This window comes from Oncorhynchus mykiss, chromosome 26 (genome assembly GCF_057628025.1).
Source record: "Oncorhynchus mykiss isolate SJ-2025 chromosome 26, ASM5762802v1, whole genome shotgun sequence".
Classification (NCBI taxonomy): Eukaryota; Metazoa; Chordata; class Actinopteri; order Salmoniformes; family Salmonidae; genus Oncorhynchus; species Oncorhynchus mykiss.
In genome coordinates, this window is record NC_143047.1 from 36,278,553 (window position 1) to 36,301,856 (window position 23,304).

A 23,304-nucleotide genomic window follows, 5' to 3' on the forward strand; every position below is an offset into this window, starting at 1 on the left:
TTAGGTTTTAAAGATATTAGCGTAACAGTAATAATGAATGGAAACGGATGTTAAGTTTAATTTAGGTTCCTGAATTCCGAGGAGAACGATGGAGTGTTTCATTTACCTCAGGAATGCTATGGGCTTTATGAAGCAATTTTCCAAATATTTGTGAAGGAATTAATGCAAGATTGTTGATTATAGTGGCATTTGCGGTGTTTTATTAGAATAGAATAGAGGAAGAGAAACAGAAGAGTGAGAGAGTGAAGAGAGAGAGTGACGCCAACGGTAGACAGGGAAATGGGGACACTAGATGTAAATTAAGTTGTCATGACCACAGGCCATGCTTTGGTGACACTCTGTCTCTTTCTCCCTCTTTCCCTCCCTCCCCCCTTTCTCTCCCTATCTTTCTCTCCCTCCTCCTCTCCCACTCATTCTCTTCATCAGGCCCTGGTCTCTCTCAGACTGGGTAGGAATCAGATCTCCACTCTCCCGGCACCCAACAAGTGGAAATGCTCTCTGCTCAGAACCCTTGACCTCTCCAGGAACCATCTGGGCAAGTAGGTGAAAGGTCATACATCTTACCACTCACACTTAGGCCCCGTCCAGAAACAACTACTAGCCCCTAGAAACTTGTTTAGATCTAAAGGTGCTAGATACTGAGTTCTGCCTGTGGCTATGGAGCCCTGACCTGTTCACCGGACGTGCTACCTGTCCCAGACCTGCTGTTTTCAACTCTCTAGAGACAGCAGGAGTGGTAGAGATGCTCTTAATGATTGGCTATGAAAAGTCAACTGACATTTACTCCTGAGGTGCTGACTTGCTGCACCCTCGACAACTACTGTGATTATTATTATTTGACCATGCTGGTCATTTATGAACATTTGAACATCTTGGCCATGTTCTGTTATAATCTCCACCCGGCACAGCCAGAAGAGGACTGGCCACCCCTCATAGCCTGGTTCCTCTCTAGGTTTCTTCCTAGGTTTTGGCCTTTCTAGGGAGTTTTTCCTAGCCACCGTGCTTCTACACCTGCATTGCTTACTGTTTGGGGTTTTAGGCTGGGTTTCTGTACAGCACTTTGTGACATCAGCTGATGTAAGAAGGGCTTTATAAATACATTTGATTTGATTAGATTCAATGGGATAGGAGTTGTTTCTGGTTGGGTTCTAAGTGTCTAGGGTCTAGGGGCTAGGAGTTGTTTCTGGACGGGGTTTAAGTGTCTAGGGCCTAGGAGTTGTTTCTGGACACGGCCTTAACCTCTTACTTTTAATATTTTCCTCTCACTTCAAGGCCTGGTTCCATTTTTAACCCTAGCTTCCTCCTTACCCTAGTCCATAACGTTTTGGTGTTAGCAACGTTGGGTACTATGGATTAATGAAGGTAATATGGTAGAGGTAGGACTTGGGGGGAGGGGTAGGACTTGGGGGAAGGGGTAGGGGAAGGGGTAGGACTTGGGGGAAGGTGTAGGACTTGGGGGAAGGGGCAAACTACTGTAATGGTACCTGGGGCTATATGCATCAAGCGTCTCAGAGTAGGACTCCCGATCTAGGATCAGGTCCCGCCCTATCTTTATTCAGGCCCCTAATCTTATTCATTATAATCTCAAAGGAAAAACTGATCCTAGATGAGCACTTTTCAGCTGACATGGTAAACAATAAAAAATACAACCAAGAATGCATGAATGTGATGGAAGTTGGAACCGTTTTGTTTCAGGACTGAGGAGGGACCCAAAACCAGGAGGCTGGCCTTCCTGACCACATGGCACCGGAGAGACCCGGACCCAGGTACTGGTTCCGGACTCATGTGGACTGGCGCTGTTGACTGTAGTGTTACTTTAGTGGTCTAACATGGACTGGACTTTTAAACTTGACATGACTGGACTGAACCATAGTGGTCTGTAGTGAACTGGACTTAAACTGGACTAGACCCATCTGTCGTGGTTTGTAATGAACTGTAGTGAACTGGACTGAACCGATCTGTCGTGGTTTGTAATGAACTGTAGTGAACTGGACTGAACCGATCTGTCGTGGTTTGTAATGAACTGTAGTGAACTGGACTGAACCGATCTGTAGTGGTCTGTAACAGGACTGGAGTGTAACTGGATCTGTGGCAGTCTGTACTGGGACTGTGGCAGTCTGTACTGGATCTGTGGCAGTCTGTACTGGATCTGTGGCAGTCTGTACTGGGTCTGTGGCAGTCTGTACTGGATCTGTGGCAGTCTGTACTGGATCTGTGGCAGTCTGTACTGGGTCTGTGGCAGTCTGTACTGGATCTGTGGCAGTCTGTACTGGGACTGTGGCAGTCTGTACTGGGACTGTGGCAGTCTGTACTGGATCTGTGGCAGTCTGTACTGGATCTGTGGCAGTCTGTACTGGATCTGTGGCAGTCTGTACTGGGTCTGTGGCAGTCTGTACTGGATCTGTGGCAGTCTGTACTGGGACTGTGGCAGTCTGTACTGGATCTGTGGCAGTCTGTACTGGGTCTGTGGCAGTCTGTACTGGGTCTGTGGCAGTCTGTACTGGGTCTGTGGCAGTCTGTACTGGGTCTGTGGCAGTATGTACTGGGTCTGTGGCAGTCTGTACTGGGTCTGTGGCAGTCTGTACTGGGACTGTGGCAGTCTGTACTGGGTCTGTGGCAGTCTGTACTGGGACTGTGGCAGTCTGTACTGGGACTGTGGCAGTCTGTACTGGGACTGTGGCAGTCTGTACTGGGACTGTGGCAGTCTGTACTGGGACTGTGGCAGTCTGTACTGGATCTGTGGCAGTCTGTACTGGGACTGTGGCAGTCTGTACTGGGACTGTGGCAGTCTGTACTGGGACTGTGGCAGTCTGTACTGGGACTGTGGCAGTCTGTACTGGGACTTTGGCAGTCTGTACTGGGACTGTGGCAGTCTGTACTGGATCTGTGGCAGTCTGTACTGGGTCTGTGGCAGTCTGTACTGGGACTGTGGCAGTCTGTACTGGGACTGTGGCAGTCTGTACTGGGTCTGTGGCAGTCTGTACTGGATCTGTGTCAGTCTGTACTGGGTCTGTGGCAGTCTGTACTGGGTCTGTGGCAGTCTGTACTGGGTCTGTGGCAGTCTGTACTGGGACTGTGGCAGTCTGTACTGGGACTGTGGCAGTCTGTACTGGGACTGTGGTAGAATAATTACTTTGTTGGTTGTCTGGTCAGATTCTCATTCTGCCGGTTGTGGCATGGACAGAGTTGAATAAACAGCCTATATGAGCAGTGATGCTGGTCACATTTGGGTCCAAAGCCCTTGCTCATGTGGTTTGGAAACCCCTCTATGCCTCTCATCACGGTCATCTGGACCACACAGTCTTAACCCAGTCGTGCTCTTTCACTCTCTTTTCTCTCTCTCCCTCCATATCTCTCTTTTCTCTCTCTCCCTCCATATCTCTCTCTTTTCTCTCTCTCTCTACCTCCATATCTCTCTATTTTCTCTCTCACTCTTCCTCCATATCTCTTTTTTCTCTCACTCTCTCCCTCCATCTCTCTTTTCTCTCTCTCTCTCCCTCCATATCTCTTTTCTCTCTCACTCTCTCCCTCCATATCTCTCTCTTCTCTCTCTCCCTCCATATCTCTCTCTTTTCTCTCTCTCCCTCCATATCTCTCTTTTCTCTCTCTCCCTCCATATCTCTCTTTTCTCTCTCTCCCTCCATATCTCTCTCTTTTCTCTCTCTCCCTCCATATCTCTCTCTGTTCTCTCTCTCCCTCCATATCTCTCTCTTTTCTCTCACTCTCTCCCTCCATATCTCTCTTTTCTCTCTCTCTCCCTCCATATCTCTTTCTCTCTCTCCCTCCATATCTCTCTTTTCTCTCACTCTCTCCCTCCATATCTCTCTTTTCGCTCTCTCCCTCCATATCTCTCTTTTCTCTCTCTCCCTCCATATCTCTCTTTCTCTCCCCCTTCTCTGACCGCTCCAGCAATTAGTAACCCCATACTGTACATCCTGATCCTGCAGTGACTGCTGATGGTCATTGACCGTGAGAGTGTGTGTGTGTGTGTGTGTGTGTGCATGTGCCTTTCCCCTGCTTGACAGTATGCCCAATCGAGTTTCCAGTAATTTTGCGGGATGCTTTGGAAGTGCTTTCCTTGAACGACAACCAGCTGGAGTGTGTGCCCCAGTCCGTGTGTGGCCTGAGAAACCTCATGGAGCTCTACCTCTCCAAGTAAGTGCCCCAAGCCTCATCACACAAGCCTCCTTTCCTTGTCTCTTTTCCCTGTCTCCTATCAATCTCACCCAGCTCTTTCACCACATAATTTCTCTAGTTACGTCCCTAGACTGACTATACTTTTCTTGTCTCCTCATCTGCTTTCCTCACCAAGCTCTCATCCCAATTTAAGTGCCCTAGACTTAGTCCCAATCTCCTTAACTCCCCATATTTCCTGGTCCCTTTCCTCCATAACTTCCTTATACTGAGGTGGGACACAACAGCTGAAAACTAACATGGGGGTCTCAGATGTGTTTGTGCCGTCTGGTAAATCCTGTGGTCACCAACCTAGCTGAACACCTGTAGACATCAACGTAGACATCTGTCCATTCCTGTCATCACACACTGCTAATAAAAAAGCAAAGGAGACAAGGAAAGGAAGCATTTTAGAGTATTTATTACACAGCCCCACTCTCTGGTTGTCCTGTCCAGTCCTTCCTGTTGTGAACTGATTTGGAGGCAGCTGTTGCCAGCTGTTTTCTGTGGGTCACCAGGGTCACTGTTCTCTGTCCACTTCTCACAGTCTTCCAGACTGGAGGCTCCAACAGGAATACACGGGCTATGTCCAAAACGACACCCTATTCCCTACATAGTGCACTACTTTTGACCAGAGACCTATGGGCGTCCCAATGGGCCCTGGTCCAAAGTAGTGCACTATGTAGAGTCTGGTTGTGGCCCAGAGTGTGATGTGGAGGTTTAGCTGGAGATCCTCTTTCCCACTCAGACGTTGTTTTGTTGTCATCCAGTCCTGTGTAATATCGGTCATGGTAGTCCAGGCTAGACTAGTGAATAGAGTTAGTTCTCATCCAGAACAATAAGGCGATGGTCTCACCTTTAGCCTTCTGCCATATGCTTGTTTTCCCAGACACATGATGACTAGTCAGTCTTCCATGGAATAATACCCATTGAAAGTGGTTCTTAGCCCAACATGATGACTAGTCAGTCTTCCATGGAATAATACCCATTGAAAGTGGTTCTTAGCCCAACATGATGACTAGTCAGTCCTCCATGGAATAATACCCATTGAAAGTGGTTCTTAGCCCAACATGATGACCAGTCAGTCCTCCATGGAATAATACCCATTGAAGTGGTTCTTAGCCCAACATGATGACTAGTCAGTCCTCCATGGAATAATACCCATTGAAGTGGTTCTTAGCCCAACATGATGACTAGTCAGTCCTCCATGGAATAATACCCATTGAAAGTGGTTCTTAGCCCAACATGATGACCAGTCAGTCCTCCATGGAATAATACCCATTGAAGTGGTTCTTAGCCCAACATGATGACTAGTCAGTCCTCCATGGAATAATACCCATTGAAGTGGTTCTTAGCCCAACATGATGACCAGTCAGTCCTCCATGGAATAATACCCATTGAAAGTGGTTCTTAGCCCAACATGATGACCAGTCAGTCTTCCATGGAATAATACCCATTGAAGTGGTTCTTAGCCCAACATGATGACTAGTCAGTCCTCCATGGAATAATACCCATTGAAGTGGTTCTTAGCCCAACATGATGACTAGTCAGTCTTCCATGGAATAATACCCATTGAAGTGGTTCTTAGCCCAACATGATGACTAGTCAGTCCTCCATGGAATAATACCCATTGAAGTGGTTCTTAGCCCAACATGATGACCAGTCAGTCTTCCATGGAATAATACCCATTGAAGTGGTTCTTAGCCCAACATGATGACCAGTCAGTCCTCCATGGAATAATACCCATTGAAAGTGGTTCTTAGCCCAACATGACCAGTCAGTCTTCCATGGAATAATACCCATTGAAAGTGGTTCTTAGCCCAACATGACCAGTCAGTCTTCCATGGAATAATACCCATTGAAAGTGGTTCTTAGCCCAACATGACCAGTCAGTCTTCCATGGAATAATACCCATTGAAGTGGTTCTTAGCCCAACATGATGACTAGTCAGTCTTCCATGGAATAATACCCATTGAAAGTGGTTCTTAGCCCAACATGATGACTAGTCAGTCTTCCATGGAATAATACCCATTGAAAGTGGTTCTTAGCCCAACATGACCAGTCAGTCTTCCATGGAATAATACCCATTGAAGTGGTTCTTAGCCCAACATGATGACCAGTCAGTCTTCCATGGAATAATACCCATTGAAAGTGGTTCTTAGCCCAACATGATGACTAGTCAGTCCTCCATGGAATAATACCCATTGAAAGTGGTTCTTAGCCCAAGACTAGGTTTAATCTGTGTCCAGGAAACCGGCCCATTATTCCATTATTTAGTTTCTCCCAATGTTTCTCTATGTTCACAAAGCAATATGACATGTTGAGGATGAGAAACACCCTGTCCCATTAGCATTCCCCTATGTTTTCAGAGATCATATGATGTAAACTGTTACGAATCCCTTTTGGCCCGACAGTCTAGGGGGGATGGTAATGAGACCCGTAACATAACTCATGCAAATTATAATTGTGACAAAGTAAAAGTGAGAACGAAATAACCACGACAACTGAAATAATACCGTCAAACTCAGGGTTTATTAATAAACACACGTTAATGGGGGGAGCAGGAAAAGGGGCTGAGCTGGACCCAAGGAAAGAAACAATAAGTATACAAAAACACCCCTAAGCTAGAATAGCCTACTTTAACAACAGCTAACTAACTAACCAAAAATACAGTGGGTGGTCCGCCCAGTTCTAACTAGTGTATTTAACAAAGTTCACCTACGGGTAGTGTATGCCCATGGGCGACTTGTCTTGTTTCCCCCTTTTCCCACCAGCAAACAAACAAACACCATAACCAAAAACAATACTCACAGGTGATGACATGCTATGGTGCTAGTGCTATGGAGGTGCTCAAACAAAAGAGAGGTTAATTAATACACAGAGAGCGAGTGAAACACAAACATGGCATTTACAAAGAGATTGAGCTCCAGAGCAAACAAATGATGGGGTTTTTAAACCATGGGGAAGGAACTGTGATAGGGTAGGAAACAGGAGGAGGTGTGTCTTCAGATTGATGATTGATTGTTGACTGATTGGGGAGTGATGATTTTCACCTGTGAGGGGAGAAGGAGAGAAAAGAAACACACACACACAGGATACACACACAGGATACTTGTATCCGTAACATAAACGCATGAACATTCACCCATCAAACTCGTCCTCTGGCTCCCCTGATCTGAGAACAGTAACACAGGTATCCTTGTATGTATAGTACCTAACTCCATCTCTCTCTCCCCTGATCTGAGAACAGTAACACAGGTATCCTTGTATGTATAGTACCTAACTCCATCTCTCTCCCCTGATCTGAGAACAGTAATCCAGGTATTCGGGAGCTTCCAGCTGAGTTGGGGCAGCTCTCTAACCTGTGGCAGTTGGACATTGAGGACCTCAACATCACTAATGTTCCCCAGGACATCAGGAAAGAAGGTAAAGTACCACCACACTGTGTGGGTGTGGGTGTGGGGGTGGGTGGGTGGGCGGGTGGTGTTTGTTTTTTAATCGTGTCTCACTGTTCCCCGGGTCAGATGACGGGGATGTGGATTAAGGCAGCCGTCAGCACCTCTCTGATTCAGAGGGGTTGAGTTAAATGCGGGAGACACATTTCAGTTGAATGCATTAATTTGTACAACTGACTAGGTATCTCCCTTTCTCAGGTCCAGCATCAGTGCTGTCCTTCCTCCGAGCCCACCTACGGAAGGCGGAGCCCTGTAAGCTGCTGAAGCTTCTTGTGATTGGTCCTCCTCGACAGGGAAAGACAGCCCTCCTGGAGGCGTTGCAGACGGGCAGGACCTCCCCTTTCTCCCCTGCAGAACGAAACATCAGCACAGCTACTTGGGAACTGGACCGACCCAATGGGGTTAAAGCTAGCGTAAGAGAACACACACATGCATACAGAATACACGCACACGCCCAAGGTACTTCCATCAACTATTTGCTCTGGGGTGGGAAGACCATACTCAATCAATACATATTTTATTTTAAATTAATTAGGAACATTTTCTTTAATTTTTCTTTCACTTTGTAGAGTAAGTTGTGTAGACCGGTAGGACAAAAATCCATTTGAGTCCATTTATAAGATAATATTTTAAGGCAACAAAATCAAATGTGAAGCTGAGCCTGGCTGCCAGTTTGTTTTGAGCCTGGCTGCCAGTTTGTTTTGAGCCTGGCTGCCAGTTTGTTTTGAGCCTGGCTGCCAGTTTGTTTTGAGCCTGGCTGCCAGTTTGTTTTGAGCCTGGCTGCCAGTTTGTTTTGAGCCTGGCTGCCAGTTTGTTTTGAGCCTGGCTGCCAGTTTGTTTTGATTCTGGCTGCCAGTTTGTTTTGATTCTGGCTGCCAGTTTGTTTTGATTCTGGCTGCCAGTTTGTTTTGATTCTGGCTGCCAGTTTGTTTTGATTCTGGCTGCCAGTTTGTTTTGATTCTGGCTGCCAGTTTGTTTTGATTCTGGCTGCCAGTTTGTTTTGAGCCTGGCTGACAGTTTGTTTTGAGCCTGGCTGCCAGTGTGTTTTGAGCCTGGCTGCCAGTGTGTTTTGAGCCTGGCTGCCAGTGTGTTTTGAGCCTGGCTGACAGTGTGTTTTGAGCCTGGCTGACAGTTTGTTTTGAGCCTGGCTGCCAGTTTGTTTTGAGCCTGGCTGCCAGTTTGTTTTGAGCCTGGCTGGCAGTTTGTTTTGAGCCTGGCTGCCAGTCTGTTTTGAGCCTGGCGTGTGTGTGTGGCTGCCAGTCTGTTTTTAGCCTGGGATGGCTACTACGATTATGTCATGTTATAAAGGAACACAAAGGCGGTCATGTTGACCCATTCCTAATCTTGGAAACCCAGAAATAAAATCTGGTGTAATTACGTCAGATGCTCGATTAGGATACCATTTATTTTACGTCGGTCCAAGAGAGATTAACCCTCATCTTGACACAATATTACATCACAACTCCTCCTGTATAGACGTAGGGGTGGAACTGAGGCAGAAGGAGTAGGAATCACATCTCCTCCTGTATAGACGTAGGGGTGGAACTGAGGCAGAAGGAGTAGGAATCACATCTCCTCCTGTATAGACGTAGGGGTGGAACTGAGGCAGAAGGAGTAGGAATCACATCTCCTCCTGTATAGACGTAGGGGTGGAACTGAGGCAGAAGGAGTAGGAATCACATCTCCTCCTGTATAGACGTAGGGGTGGAACTGAGGCAGAAGGAGTAGGAATCACATCTCCTCCTGTATAGGCGTAGGGGTGGAACTGAGGCAGAAGGAGTAGGAATTGCATCTCCAAAATATTCATTTTTTTTCAGTCAGTCATTCAACTAAGGTAGGTTTTGACTGTGGTATCATTTTGTAGTCATTTGTTTTGGAGTGTTATACATGTAATGCTTCTTGTTTTAATTCCACCACCGTAACAGGCGGACTCCGTGGCGTTCAACGTGTGGGACATCGGCGGTCCGGCCAACATGTCCACGGTCAACCAGTGTTTCTTCACGGACAAGGCCTTGTACGTAGTCATATGGAACCTAGCTCTGGGAGAGGAGGCTGTAGCCAGTCTACAGTCCTGGCTGCTTAACATTGAGGTGAGGCAGAAAACATGTTAGTCACACTTCAGTGCCATTTAGTTTCTTCTTTTTATTAAAGAAAGACATTCAAAACATGTTGACTTTAATTAGACAGTTGGAAATAGAGGGAGAGGCAGGCTAGTGGGAGAACAGTAGTCCTCTGGTGGGGAGAAGTATATTCTACTGAATGGGAACATACCTGCTCACCCAAAGCCTCTTCATGATTATATTTTCAATTATAAATTTTTTCAATTCCTTAAATGATTTGACCTGAATTGACTCCACTATCTTTTCATGGCTACAACATCTGTCTGTCAATATTCTATACAAATAATTCATTTTATTTTATAGGTGTTATACAACAATGGTAAAAAGTACTTGAGAGAATAAAAGAGCCTCAATCGTATTTTTTCAAATGACTCTGACAGGCGTCAGGGTTTTAACTACAAAGGTCATGTCTATTTCCACTGTGGGAAGGAACGGTAGACGTAGCGGTGGAACTGAGGCAGAAGGACGTGGATGAGTCGTCCGGTCTGGCCACAATGACCTCTGGGATTCTAAATGTCAAATCTGTAGAAGTAAAACATAAAGAAAACTGACTATAACACCTTCATAGCCTGGAAATGACTGTGTCCTCATTCTCCACCTTTCTGAAAACTGACTATAACACCTTCATAGCCTGGAAATGACTGTGTCCTCATTCTCCACCTTTCTGAAAACTGGCCATGACACCTTCATAGCCTGGAAATGACTGTGTCCTCATTCTCCACCTTTCTGAAAACTGACTATAACACCTTCATAGCCTGGAAATGACTGTGTCCTCATTCTCCACCTTTCTGAAAACTGGCCATGACACCTTCATAGCCTGGAAATGACTGTGTCCTCATTCTCCACCTTTCTGAAAACTGACTATAACACCTTCATAGCCTGGAAATGACTGTGTCCTCATTCTCCACCTTTCTGAAAACTGGCCATGACACCTTCATAGCCTGGAAATGACTGTGTCCTCATTCTCCACCTTTCTGAAAACTGACTATAACACCTTCATAGCCTGGAAATGACTGTGTCCTCATTCTCCACCTTTCTGAAAACTGGCCATGACACCTTCATAGCCTGGAAATGACTGTGTCCTCATTCTCCACCTTTCTGAAAACTGGCCATGACACCTTCATAGCCTGGAAATGACTGTGTCCTCATTCTCCACCTTTCTGAAAACTGGCCATGACACCTTCATAGCCTGGAAATGACTGTGTCCTCATTCTCCACCTTTCTGAAAACTGACTATAACACCTTCATAGCCTGGAAATGACTGTGTCCTCATTCTCCACCTTTCTGAAAACTGGCCATAACACCTTCATAGCCTGGAAATGACTGTGTCCTCATTCTCCACCTTTCTGAAAACTGACTATAACACCTTCATAGCCTGGAAATGACTGTGTCCTCATTCTCCACCTTTCTGAAAACTGGCCATGACACCTTCATAGCCTGGAAATGACTGTGTCCTCATTCTCCACCTTTCTGAAAACTGACTATAACACCTTCATAGCCTGGAAATGACTGTGTCCTCATTCTCCACCTTTCTGAAAACTGGCCATGACACCTTCATAGCCTGGAAATGACTGTGTCCTCATTCTCCACCTTTCTGAAAACTGACTATAACACCTTCATAGCCTGGAAATGACTGTGTCCTCATTCTCCACCTTTCTGAAAACTGGCCATGACACCTTCATAGCCTGGAAATGACTGTGTCCTCATTCTCCACCTTTCTGAAAACTGACTATAACACCTTCATAGCCTGGAAATGACTGTGTCCTCATTCTCCACCTTTCTGAAAACTGACCATGACACCTTCATAGCCTGGAAATGACTGTGTCCTCATTCTCCACCTTTCTGAAAACTGACCATGACACCTTCATAGCCTGGAAATGCCTGTGTCCTCATTCTCCACCTTTCTGAAAACTGGCCATGACACCTTCATAGCCTGGAAATGACTGTGTCCTCATTCTCCACCTTTCTGAAAACTGACCATGACACCTTCATAGCCTGGAAATGACTGTGTCCTCATTCTCCACCTTTCTGAAAACTGACTATAACACCTTCATAGCCTGGAAATGACTGTGTCCTCATTCTCCACCTTTCTGAAAACTGGCCATGACACCTTCATAGCCTGGAAATGACTGTGTCCTCATTCTCCACCTTTCTGAAAACTGACTATAACACCTTCATAGCCTGGAAATGACTGTGTCCTCATTCTCCACCTTTCTGAAAACTGACCATAACACCTTCATAGCCTGGAAATGACTGTGTCCTCATTCTCCACCTTTCTGAAAACTGGCCATGACACCTTCATAGCCTGGAAATGCCTGTGTCCTCATTCTCCACCTTTCTGAAAACTGGCCATGACACCTTCATAGCCTGGAAATGACTGTGTCCTCATTCTCCACCTTTCTGAAAACTGGCCATGACACCTTCATAGCCTGGAAATGACTGTGTCCTCATTCTCCACCTTTCTGAAAACTGGCCATGACACCTTCATAGCCTGGAAATGACTGTGTCCTCATTCTCCACCTTTCTGAAAACTGACCATAACACCTTCATAGCCTGGAAATGACTGTGTCCTCATTCTCCACCTTTCTGAAAACTGGCCATGACACCTTCATAGCCTGGAAATGACTGTGTCCTCATTCTCCACCTTTCTGAAAACTGACTATAACACCTTCATAGCCTGGAAATGACTGTGTCCTCATTCTCCACCTTTCTGAAAACTGACCATGACACCTTCATAGCCTGGAAATGACTGTGTCCTCATTCTCCACCTTTCTGCTCTAAGTGTGCACTTGTTCACTTCCCTTCATCAATTTAAAATGGACTGATCAAATCAAATTGTATTTGTCAAATGCGCCGAATACAACAGGTATTCTGTGAAATGCTTACTTACAAGCCTTAACAAACAATGCAGTTTTACTAAATAAAATAAAAAATAAAGAGCAACAATACAATGACACACACACTGTTGTAGGAAATATAGTGGAAACTCACTTACACAATACAATGACATACACACTGTTGTAGGAAATATAGTGGAAACTCACTTACACAATACAATGACACACACACTGTTGTAGGAAATATAGTGGAAACTCACTTACACAATACAATGACACACACACTGTTGTAGGAAATATAGTGGAAACTCACTTACACAATACAATGACACACACACTGTTGTAGGAAATATAGTGGAAACTCACTTACACAATACAATGACACACACACTGTTGTAGGAAATATAGTGGAAACTCACTTACACAATCCAATGACACACACACTGTTGTAGGAAATATATTGGAAACTCACTTACACAATACAATGACACACACACTGTTGTAGGAAATATAGTGGAAACTCACTTACACAATACAATGACACACACACTGTTGTAGGAAATATAGTGGAAACTCACTTACACAATACAATGACACACACACTGTTGTAGGAAATATATTGGAAACTCACTTACACAATACAATGACACACACACTGTTGTAGGAAATATAGTGGAAACTCACTTACACAATACAATGACACACACACTGTTGTAGGAAATATAGTGGAAACTCACTTACACAATACAATGACACACACACTGTTGTAGGAAATATAGTGGAAACTCACTTACACAATACAATGACACACACACTGTTGTAGGAAATATAGTGGAAACTCACTTACACAATACAATGACACACACACTGTTGTAGGAAATATAGTGGAAACTCACTTACACAATACAATGACACACACACTGTTGTAGGAAATATAGTGGAAACTCACTTACACAATACAATGACTCCACACTGTTGTAGGAAATATATTGGAAACTCACTTACACAATACAATGACACACACACTGTTGTAGGAAATATAGTGGAAACTCACTTACACAATACAATGACACACACACTGTTGTAGGAAATATAGTGGAAACTCACTTACACAATACAATGACACACACACTGTTGTAGGAAATATAGTGGAAACTCACTTACACAATACAATGACACACACACTGTTGTAGGAAATATAGTGGAAACTCACTTACACAATACAATGACTCACACACTGTTGTAGGAAATATAGTGGAAACTCACTTACACAATACAATGACACACACACTGTTGTAGGAAATATAGTGGAAACTCACTTACACAATACAATGACACACACACTGTTGTAGGAAATATAGTGGAAACTCACTTACACAATACAATGACACACACACTGTTGTAGGAAATATAGTGGAAACTCACTTACACAATACAATGACACACACACTGTTGTAGGAAATATATTGGAAACTCACTTACACAATACAATGACACACACACTGTTGTAGGAAATATAGTGGAAACTCACTTACACAATACAATGACACACACACTGTTGTAGGAAATATAGTGGAAACTCACTTACACAATACAATGACACACACACTGTTGTAGGAAATATAGTGGAAACTCACTTACACAATACAATGACACACACACTGTTGTAGGAAATATAGTGGAAACTCACTTACACAATACAATGACACACACACTGTTGTAGGAAATATAGTGGAAACTCACTTACACAATACAATGACACACACACTGTTGTAGGAAATATAGTGGAAACTCACTTACACAATACAATGACTCCACACTGTTGTAGGAAATATATTGGAAACTCACTTACACAATACAATGACACACACACTGTTGTAGGAAATATAGTGGAAACTCACTTACACAATACAATGACACACACACTGTTGTAGGAAATATAGTGGAAACTCACTTACACAATACAATGACACACACACTGTTGTAGGAAATATAGTGGAAACTCACTTACACAATACAATGACACACACACTGTTGTAGGAAATATAGTGGAAACTCACTTACACAATACAATGACTCACACACTGTTGTAGGAAATATAGTGGAAACTCACTTACACAATACAATGACACACACACTGTTGTAGGAAATATAGTGGAAACTCACTTACACAATACAATGACTCCACACTGTTGTAGGAAATATAGTGGAAACTCACTTACACAATACAATGACATACACACTGTTGTAGGAAATATAGTGGAAACTCACTTACACAATACAATGACACACACACTGTTGTAGGAAATATAGTGGAAACTCACTTACACAATACAATGACATACACACTGTTGTAGGAAATATAGTGGAAACTCACTTACACAATACAATGACATACACACTGTTGTAGGAAATATAGTGGAAACTCACTTACACAATACAATGACATACACACTGTTGTAGGAAATATAGTGGAAACTCACTTACACAATACAATGACACACACACTGTTGTAGGAAATATAGTGGAAACTCACTTACACAATACAATGACTCCACACTGTTGTAGGAAATATAGTGGAAACTCACTTACACAATACAATGACATACACACTGTTGTAGGAAATATAGTGGAAACTCACTTACACAATACAATGACACACACACTGTTGTAGGAAATATAGTGGAAACTCACTTACACAATACAATGACACACACACTGTTGTAGGAAATATAGTGGAAACTCACTTACACAATACAATGACACACACACTGTTGTAGGAAATATAGTGGAAACTCACTTACACAATACAATGACACACACACTGTTGTAGGAAATATAGTGGAAACTCACTTACACAATACAATGACACACACACTGTTGTAGGAAATATAGTGGAAACTCACTGACACAATACAATGACACACACACTGTTGTAGGAAATATAGTGGAAACTCACTTACACAATACAATGACACACACACTGTTGTAGGAAATATAGTGGAAACTCACTTACACAATACAATGACACACACACTGTTGTAGGAAATATAGTGGAAACTCACTTACACAATACAATGACACACACACTGTTGTAGGAAATATAGTGGAAACTCACTTACACAATCCAATGACACACACACTGTTGTAGGAAATATAGTGGAAACTCACTTACACAATACAATGACACACACACTGTTGTAGGAAATATAGTGGAAACTCACTTACACAATCCAATGACACACACACTGTTGTAGGAAATATAGTGGAAACTCACTTACACAATACAATGACACACACACTGTTGTAGGAAATATAGTGGAAACTCACTTACACAATACAATGACACACACACTGTTGTAGGAAATATAGTGGAAACTCACTTACACAATACAATGACACACACACTGTTGTAGGAAATATAGTGGAAACTCACTTACACAATACAATGACTCCACACTGTTGTAGGAAATATAGTGGAAACTCACTTACACAATACAATGACACACACACTGTTGTAGGAAATATAGTGGAAACTCACTTACACAATCCAATGACACACACACTGTTGTAGGAAATATAGTGGAAACTCACTTACACAATACAATGACACACACACTGTTGTAGGAAATATAGTGGAAACTCACTTACACAATACAATGACTCCACACTGTTGTAGGAAATATATTGGAAACTCACTTACACAATACAATGACACACACACTGTTGTAGGAAATATAGTGGAAACTCACTTACACAATACAATGACACACACACTGTTGTAGGAAATATAGTGGAAACTCACTTACACAATACAATGACTCACACACTGTTGTAGGAAATATAGTGGAAACTCACTTACACAATACAATGACACACACACTGTTGTAGGAAATATAGTGGAAACTCACTTACACAATACAATGACACACACACTGTTGTAGGAAATATAGTGGAAACTCACTTACACAATACAATGACACACACACTGTTGTAGGAAATATAGTGGAAACTCACTTACACAATACAATGACACACACACTGTTGTAGGAAATATATTGGAAACTCACTTACACAATACAATGACACACACACTGTTGTAGGAAATATAGTGGAAACTCACTTACACAATCCAATGACACACACACTGTTGTAGGAAATATAGTGGAAACTCACTTACACAATACAATGACACACACACTGTTGTAGGAAATATAGTGGAAACTCACTTACACAATACAATGACACACACACTGTTGTAGGAAATATAGTGGAAACTCACTTACACAATACAATGACACACACACTGTTGTAGGAAATATAGTGGAAACTCACTTACACAATACAATGACACACACACTGTTGTAGGAAATATAGTGGAAACTCACTTACACAATACAATGACTCCACACTGTTGTAGGAAATATATTGGAAACTCACTTACACAATACAATGACACACACACTGTTGTAGGAAATATAGTGGAAACTCACTTACACAATACAATGACACACACACTGTTGTAGGAAATATAGTGGAAACTCACTTACACAATACAATGACACACACACTGTTGTAGGAAATATAGTGGAAACTCACTTACACAATACAATGACACACACACTGTTGTAGGAAATATAGTGGAAACTCACTTACACAATACAATGACTCACACACTGTTGTAGGAAATATAGTGGAAACTCACTTACACAATACAATGACACACACACTGTTGTAGGAAATATAGTGGAAACTCACTTACACAATACAATGACTCCACACTGTTGTAGGAAATATAGTGGAAACTCACTTACACAATACAATGACACACACACTGTTGTAGGAAATATAGTGGAAACTCACTTACACAATACAATGACACACACACTGTTGTAGGAAATATAGTGGAAACTCACTTACACAATACAATGACATACACACTGTTGTAGGAAATATAGTGGAAACTCACTTACACAATACAATGACACACACACTGTTGTAGGAAATATAGTGGAAACTCACTTACACAATACAATGACACACACACTGTTGTAGGAAATATAGTGGAAACTCACTTACACAATACAATGACATACACACTGTTGTAGGAAATATAGTGGAAACTCACTTACACAATACAATGACACACACACTGTTGTAGGAAATATAGTGGAAACTCACTTACACAATACAATGACACACACACTGTTGTAGGAAATATAGTGGAAACTCACTTACACAATACAATGACACACACACTGTTGTAGGAAATATAGTGGAAACTCACTTACACAATACAATGACACACACACTGTTGTAGGAAATATAGTGGAAACTCACTTACACAATACAATGACACACACACTGTTGTAGGAAATATAGTGGAAACTCACTGACACAATACAATGACACACACACTGTTGTAGGAAATATAGTGGAAACTCACTTACACAATACAATGACACACACACTGTTGTAGGAAATATAGTGGAAACTCACTTACACAATACAATGACACACACACTGTTGTAGGAAATATAGTGGAAACTCACTTACACAATACAATGACACACACACTGTTGTAGGAAATATAGTGGAAACTCACTTACACAATCCAATGACACACACACTGTTGTAGGAAATATAGTGGAAACTCACTTACACAATACAATGACTCCACACTGTTGTAGGAAATATAGTGGAAACTCACTTACACAATACAATGACTCCACACTGTTGTAGGAAATATAGTGGAAACTCACTTACACAATACAATGACACACACACTGTTGTAGGAAATATAGTGGAAACTCACTTACACAATACAATGACACACACACTGTTGTAGGAAATATAGTGGAAACTCACTTACACAATACAATGACTCCACACTGTTGTAGGAAATATAGTGGAAACTCACTTACACAATACAATGACACACACACTGTTGTAGGAAATATAGTGGAAACTCACTTACACAATACAATGACACACACACTGTTGTAGGAAATATAGTGGAAACTCACTTACACAATACAATGACACACACACTGTTGTAGGAAATATAGTGGAAACTCACTTACACAATACAATGACTCCACACTGTTGTAGGAAATATAGTGGAAACTCACTTACACAATACAATGACACACACACTGTTGTAGGAAATATAGTGGAAACTCACTTACACAATACAATGACACACACACTGTTGTAGGAAATATAGTGGAAACTCACTTACACAATACAATGACACACACACTGTTGTAGGAAATATAGTGGAAACTCACTTACACAATACAATGACACACACACTGTTGTAGGAAATATAGTGGAAACTCACTTACACAATACAATGACACACACACTGTTGTAGGAAATATATTGGAAACTCACTTACACAATACAATGACACACACACTGTTGTAGGAAATATAGTGGAAACTCACTTACACAATACAATGACACACACACTGTTGTAGGAAATATAGTGGAAACTCACTTACACAATACAATGACACACACACTGTTGTAGGAAATATAGTGGAAACTCACTTACACAATACAATGACACACACACTGTTGTAGGAAATATAGTGGAAACTCACTTACACAATACAATGACACACACACTGTTGTAGGAAATATAGTGGAAACTCACTTACACAATACAATGACACACACACTGTTGTAGGAAATATAGTGGAAACTCACTTACACAATACAATGACTCCACACTGTTGTAGGAAATATATTGGAAACTCACTTACACAATACAATGACACACACACTGTTGTAGGAAATATAGTGGAAACTCACTTACACAATACAATGACACACACACTGTTGTAGGAAATATAGTGGAAACTCACTTACACAATACAATGACACACACACTGTTGTAGGAAATATAGTGGAAACTCACTTACACAATACAATGACACACACACTGTTGTAGGAAATATAGTGGAAACTCACTTACACAATACAATGACTCACACACTGTTGTAGGAAATATAGTGGAAACTCACTTACACAATACAATGACACACACACTGTTGTAGGAAATATAGTGGAAACTCACTTACACAATACAATGACACACACACTGTTGTAGGAAATATAGTGGAAACTCACTTACACAATACAATGACACACACACTGTTGTAGGAAATATAGTGGAAACTCACTTACACAATACAATGACACACACACTGTTGTAGGAAATATATTGGAAACTCACTTACACAATACAATGACACACACACTGTTGTAGGAAATGTAGTGGAAACTCACTTACACAATCCAATGACACACACACTGTTGTAGGAAATATAGTGGAAACTCACTTACACAATACAATGACACACACACTGTTGTAGGAAATATAGTGGAAACTCACTTACACAATACAATGACACACACACTGTTGTAGGAAATATAGTGGAAACTCACTTACACAATACAATGACACACACACTGTTGTAGGAAATATAGTGGAAACTCACTTACACAATACAATGACTCCACACTGTTGTAGGAAATATATTGGAAACTCACTTACACAATACAATGACACACACACTGTTGTAGGAAATATAGTGGAAACTCACTTACACAATACAATGACACACACACTGTTGTAGGAAATATAGTGGAAACTCACTTACACAATACAATGACACACACACTGTTGTAGGAAATATAGTGGAAACTCACTTACACAATACAATGACACACACACTGTTGTAGGAAATATAGTGGAAACTCACTTACACAATACAATGACTCACACACTGTTGTAGGAAATATAGTGGAAACTCACTTACACAATACAATGACACACACACTGTTGTAGGAAATATAGTGGAAACTCACTTACACAATACAATGACATACACACTGTTGTAGGAAATATAGTGGAAACTCACTTACACAATACAATGACACACACACTGTTGTAGGAAATATAGTGGAAACTCACTTACACAATACAATGACTCCACACTGTTGTAGGAAATATAGTGGAAACTCACTTACACAATACAATGACATACACACTGTTGTAGGAAATATAGTGGAAACTCACTTACACAATACAATGACACACACACTGTTGTAGGAAATATAGTGGAAACTCACTTACACAATACAATGACACACACACTGTTGTAGGAAATATAGTGGAAACTCACTTACACAATACAATGACACACACACTGTTGTAGGAAATATAGTGGAAACTCACTTACACAATACAATGACACACACACTGTTGTAGGAAATATAGTGGAAACTCACTTACACAATACAATGACACACACACTGTTGTAGGAAATATAGTGGAAACTCACTTACACAATACAATGACATACACACTGTTGTAGGAAATATAGTGGAAACTCACTTACACAATACAATGACACACACACTGTTGTAGGAAATATAGTGGAAACTCACTTACACAATCCAATGACACACACACTGTTGTAGGAAATATAGTGGAAACTCACTTACACAATACAATGACACACACACTGTTGTAGGAAATATAGTGGAAACTCACTTACACAATACAATGACACACACACTGTTGTAGGAAATATAGTGGAAACTCACTTACACAATACAATGACACACACACTGTTGTAGGAAATATAGTGGAAACTCACTTACACAATACAATGACACACACACTGTTGTAGGAAATATAGTGGAAACTCACTTACACAATACAATGACACACACACTGTTGTAGGAAATATAGTGGAAACTCACTTACACAATACAATGACACACACACTGTTGTAGGAAATATAGTGGAAACTCACTTACACAATACAATGACACACACACTGTTGTAGGAAATATAGTGGAAACTCACTTACACAATACAATGACACACACACTGTTGTAGGAAATATAGTGGAAACTCACTTACACAATACAATGACACACACACTGTTGTAGGAAATATAGTGGAAACTCACTTACACAATACAATGACACACACACTGTTGTAGGAAATATAGTGGAAACTCACTTACACAATACAATGACACACACACTGTTGTAGGAAATATAGTGGAAACTCACTTACACAATACAATGACACACACACTGTTGTAGGAAATATAGTGGAAACTCACTTACACAATCCAATGACACACACACTGTTGTAGGAAATATAGTGGAAACTCACTTACACAATCCAATGACACACACACTGTTGTAGGAAATATAGTGGAAACTCACTTACACAATACAATGACACACACACTGTTGTAGGAAATATAGTGGAAACTCACTTACACAATACAATGACACACACACTGTTGTAGGAAATATAGTGGAAACTCACTTACACAATACAATGACACACACACTGTTGTAGGAAATATAGTGGAAACTCACTTACACAATACAATGACACACACACTGTTGTAGGAAATATAGTGGAAACTCACTTACACAATACAATGACACACACACTGTTGTAGGAAATATAGTGGAAACTCACTTACACAATACAATGACACACACACTGTTGTAGGAAATATAGTGGAAACTCACTTACACAATACAATGACATACACACTGTTGTAGGAAATATAGTGGAAACTCACTTACACAATCCAATGACACACACACTGTTGTAGGAAATATAGTGGAAACTCACTTACACAATACAATGACACACACACTGTTGTAGGAAATATAGTGGAAACTCACTTACACAATACAATGACACACACACTGTTGTAGGAAATATAGTGGAAACTCACTTACACAATACAATGACACACACACTGTTGTAGGAAATATAGTGGAAACTCACTTACACAATACAATGACACACACACTGTTGTAGGAAATATAGTGGAAACTCACTTACACAATACAATGACACACACACTGTTGTAGGAAATATAGTGGAAACTCACTTACACAATACAATGACACACACACTGTTGTAGGAAATATAGTGGAAACTCACTTACACAATCCAATGACACACACACTGTTGTAGGAAATATAGTGGAAACTCACTTACACAATCCAATGACACACACACTGTTGTAGGAAATATAGTGGAAACTCACTTACACAATACAATGACACACACACTGTTGTAGGAAATATAGTGGAAACTCACTTACACAATACAATGACACACACACTGTTGTAGGAAATATAGTGGAAACTCACTTACACAATACAATGACACACACACTGTTGTAGGAAATATAGTGGAAACTCACTTACACAATACAATGACACACACACTGTTGTAGGAAATATAGTGGAAACTCACTTACACAATACAATGACACACACACTGTTGTAGGAAATATAGTGGAAACTCACTTACACAATACAATGACACACACACTGTTGTAGGAAATATAGTGGAAACTCACTTACACAATACAATGACATACACACTGTTGTAGGAAATATAGTGGAAACTCACTTACACAATACAATGACACACACACTGTTGTAGGAAATATAGTGGAAACTCACTTACACAATCCAATGACACACACACTGTTGTAGGAAATATAGTGGAAACTCACTTACACAATACAATGACACACACACTGTTGTAGGAAATATAGTGGAAACTCACTTACACAATCCAATGACACACACACTGTTGTAGGAAATATAGTGGAAACTCACTTACACAATCCAATGACACACACACTGTTGTAG

General features: G+C 41.3%; 1 protein-coding gene across 1 annotated transcript in view; it reads left to right on the forward strand.

The window, feature by feature from the left end:
- The window catches only part of LOC110506180 (leucine-rich repeat serine/threonine-protein kinase 1), a 151,566-nt gene that overhangs the window by 40,645 nt on the left and 87,617 nt on the right, over window positions 1-23,304 (forward strand). The window contains exons 9-14 of the mRNA XM_090221653.1: window positions 427-539; window positions 1,696-1,766; window positions 4,026-4,155; window positions 7,487-7,599; window positions 7,827-8,041; window positions 9,554-9,718. Coding sequence (XP_090077779.1) covers window positions 427-539; window positions 1,696-1,766; window positions 4,026-4,155; window positions 7,487-7,599; window positions 7,827-8,041; window positions 9,554-9,718 — 807 coding nt within the window. The remainder of the gene's footprint in view (window positions 1-426; window positions 540-1,695; window positions 1,767-4,025; window positions 4,156-7,486; window positions 7,600-7,826; window positions 8,042-9,553; window positions 9,719-23,304) is intronic.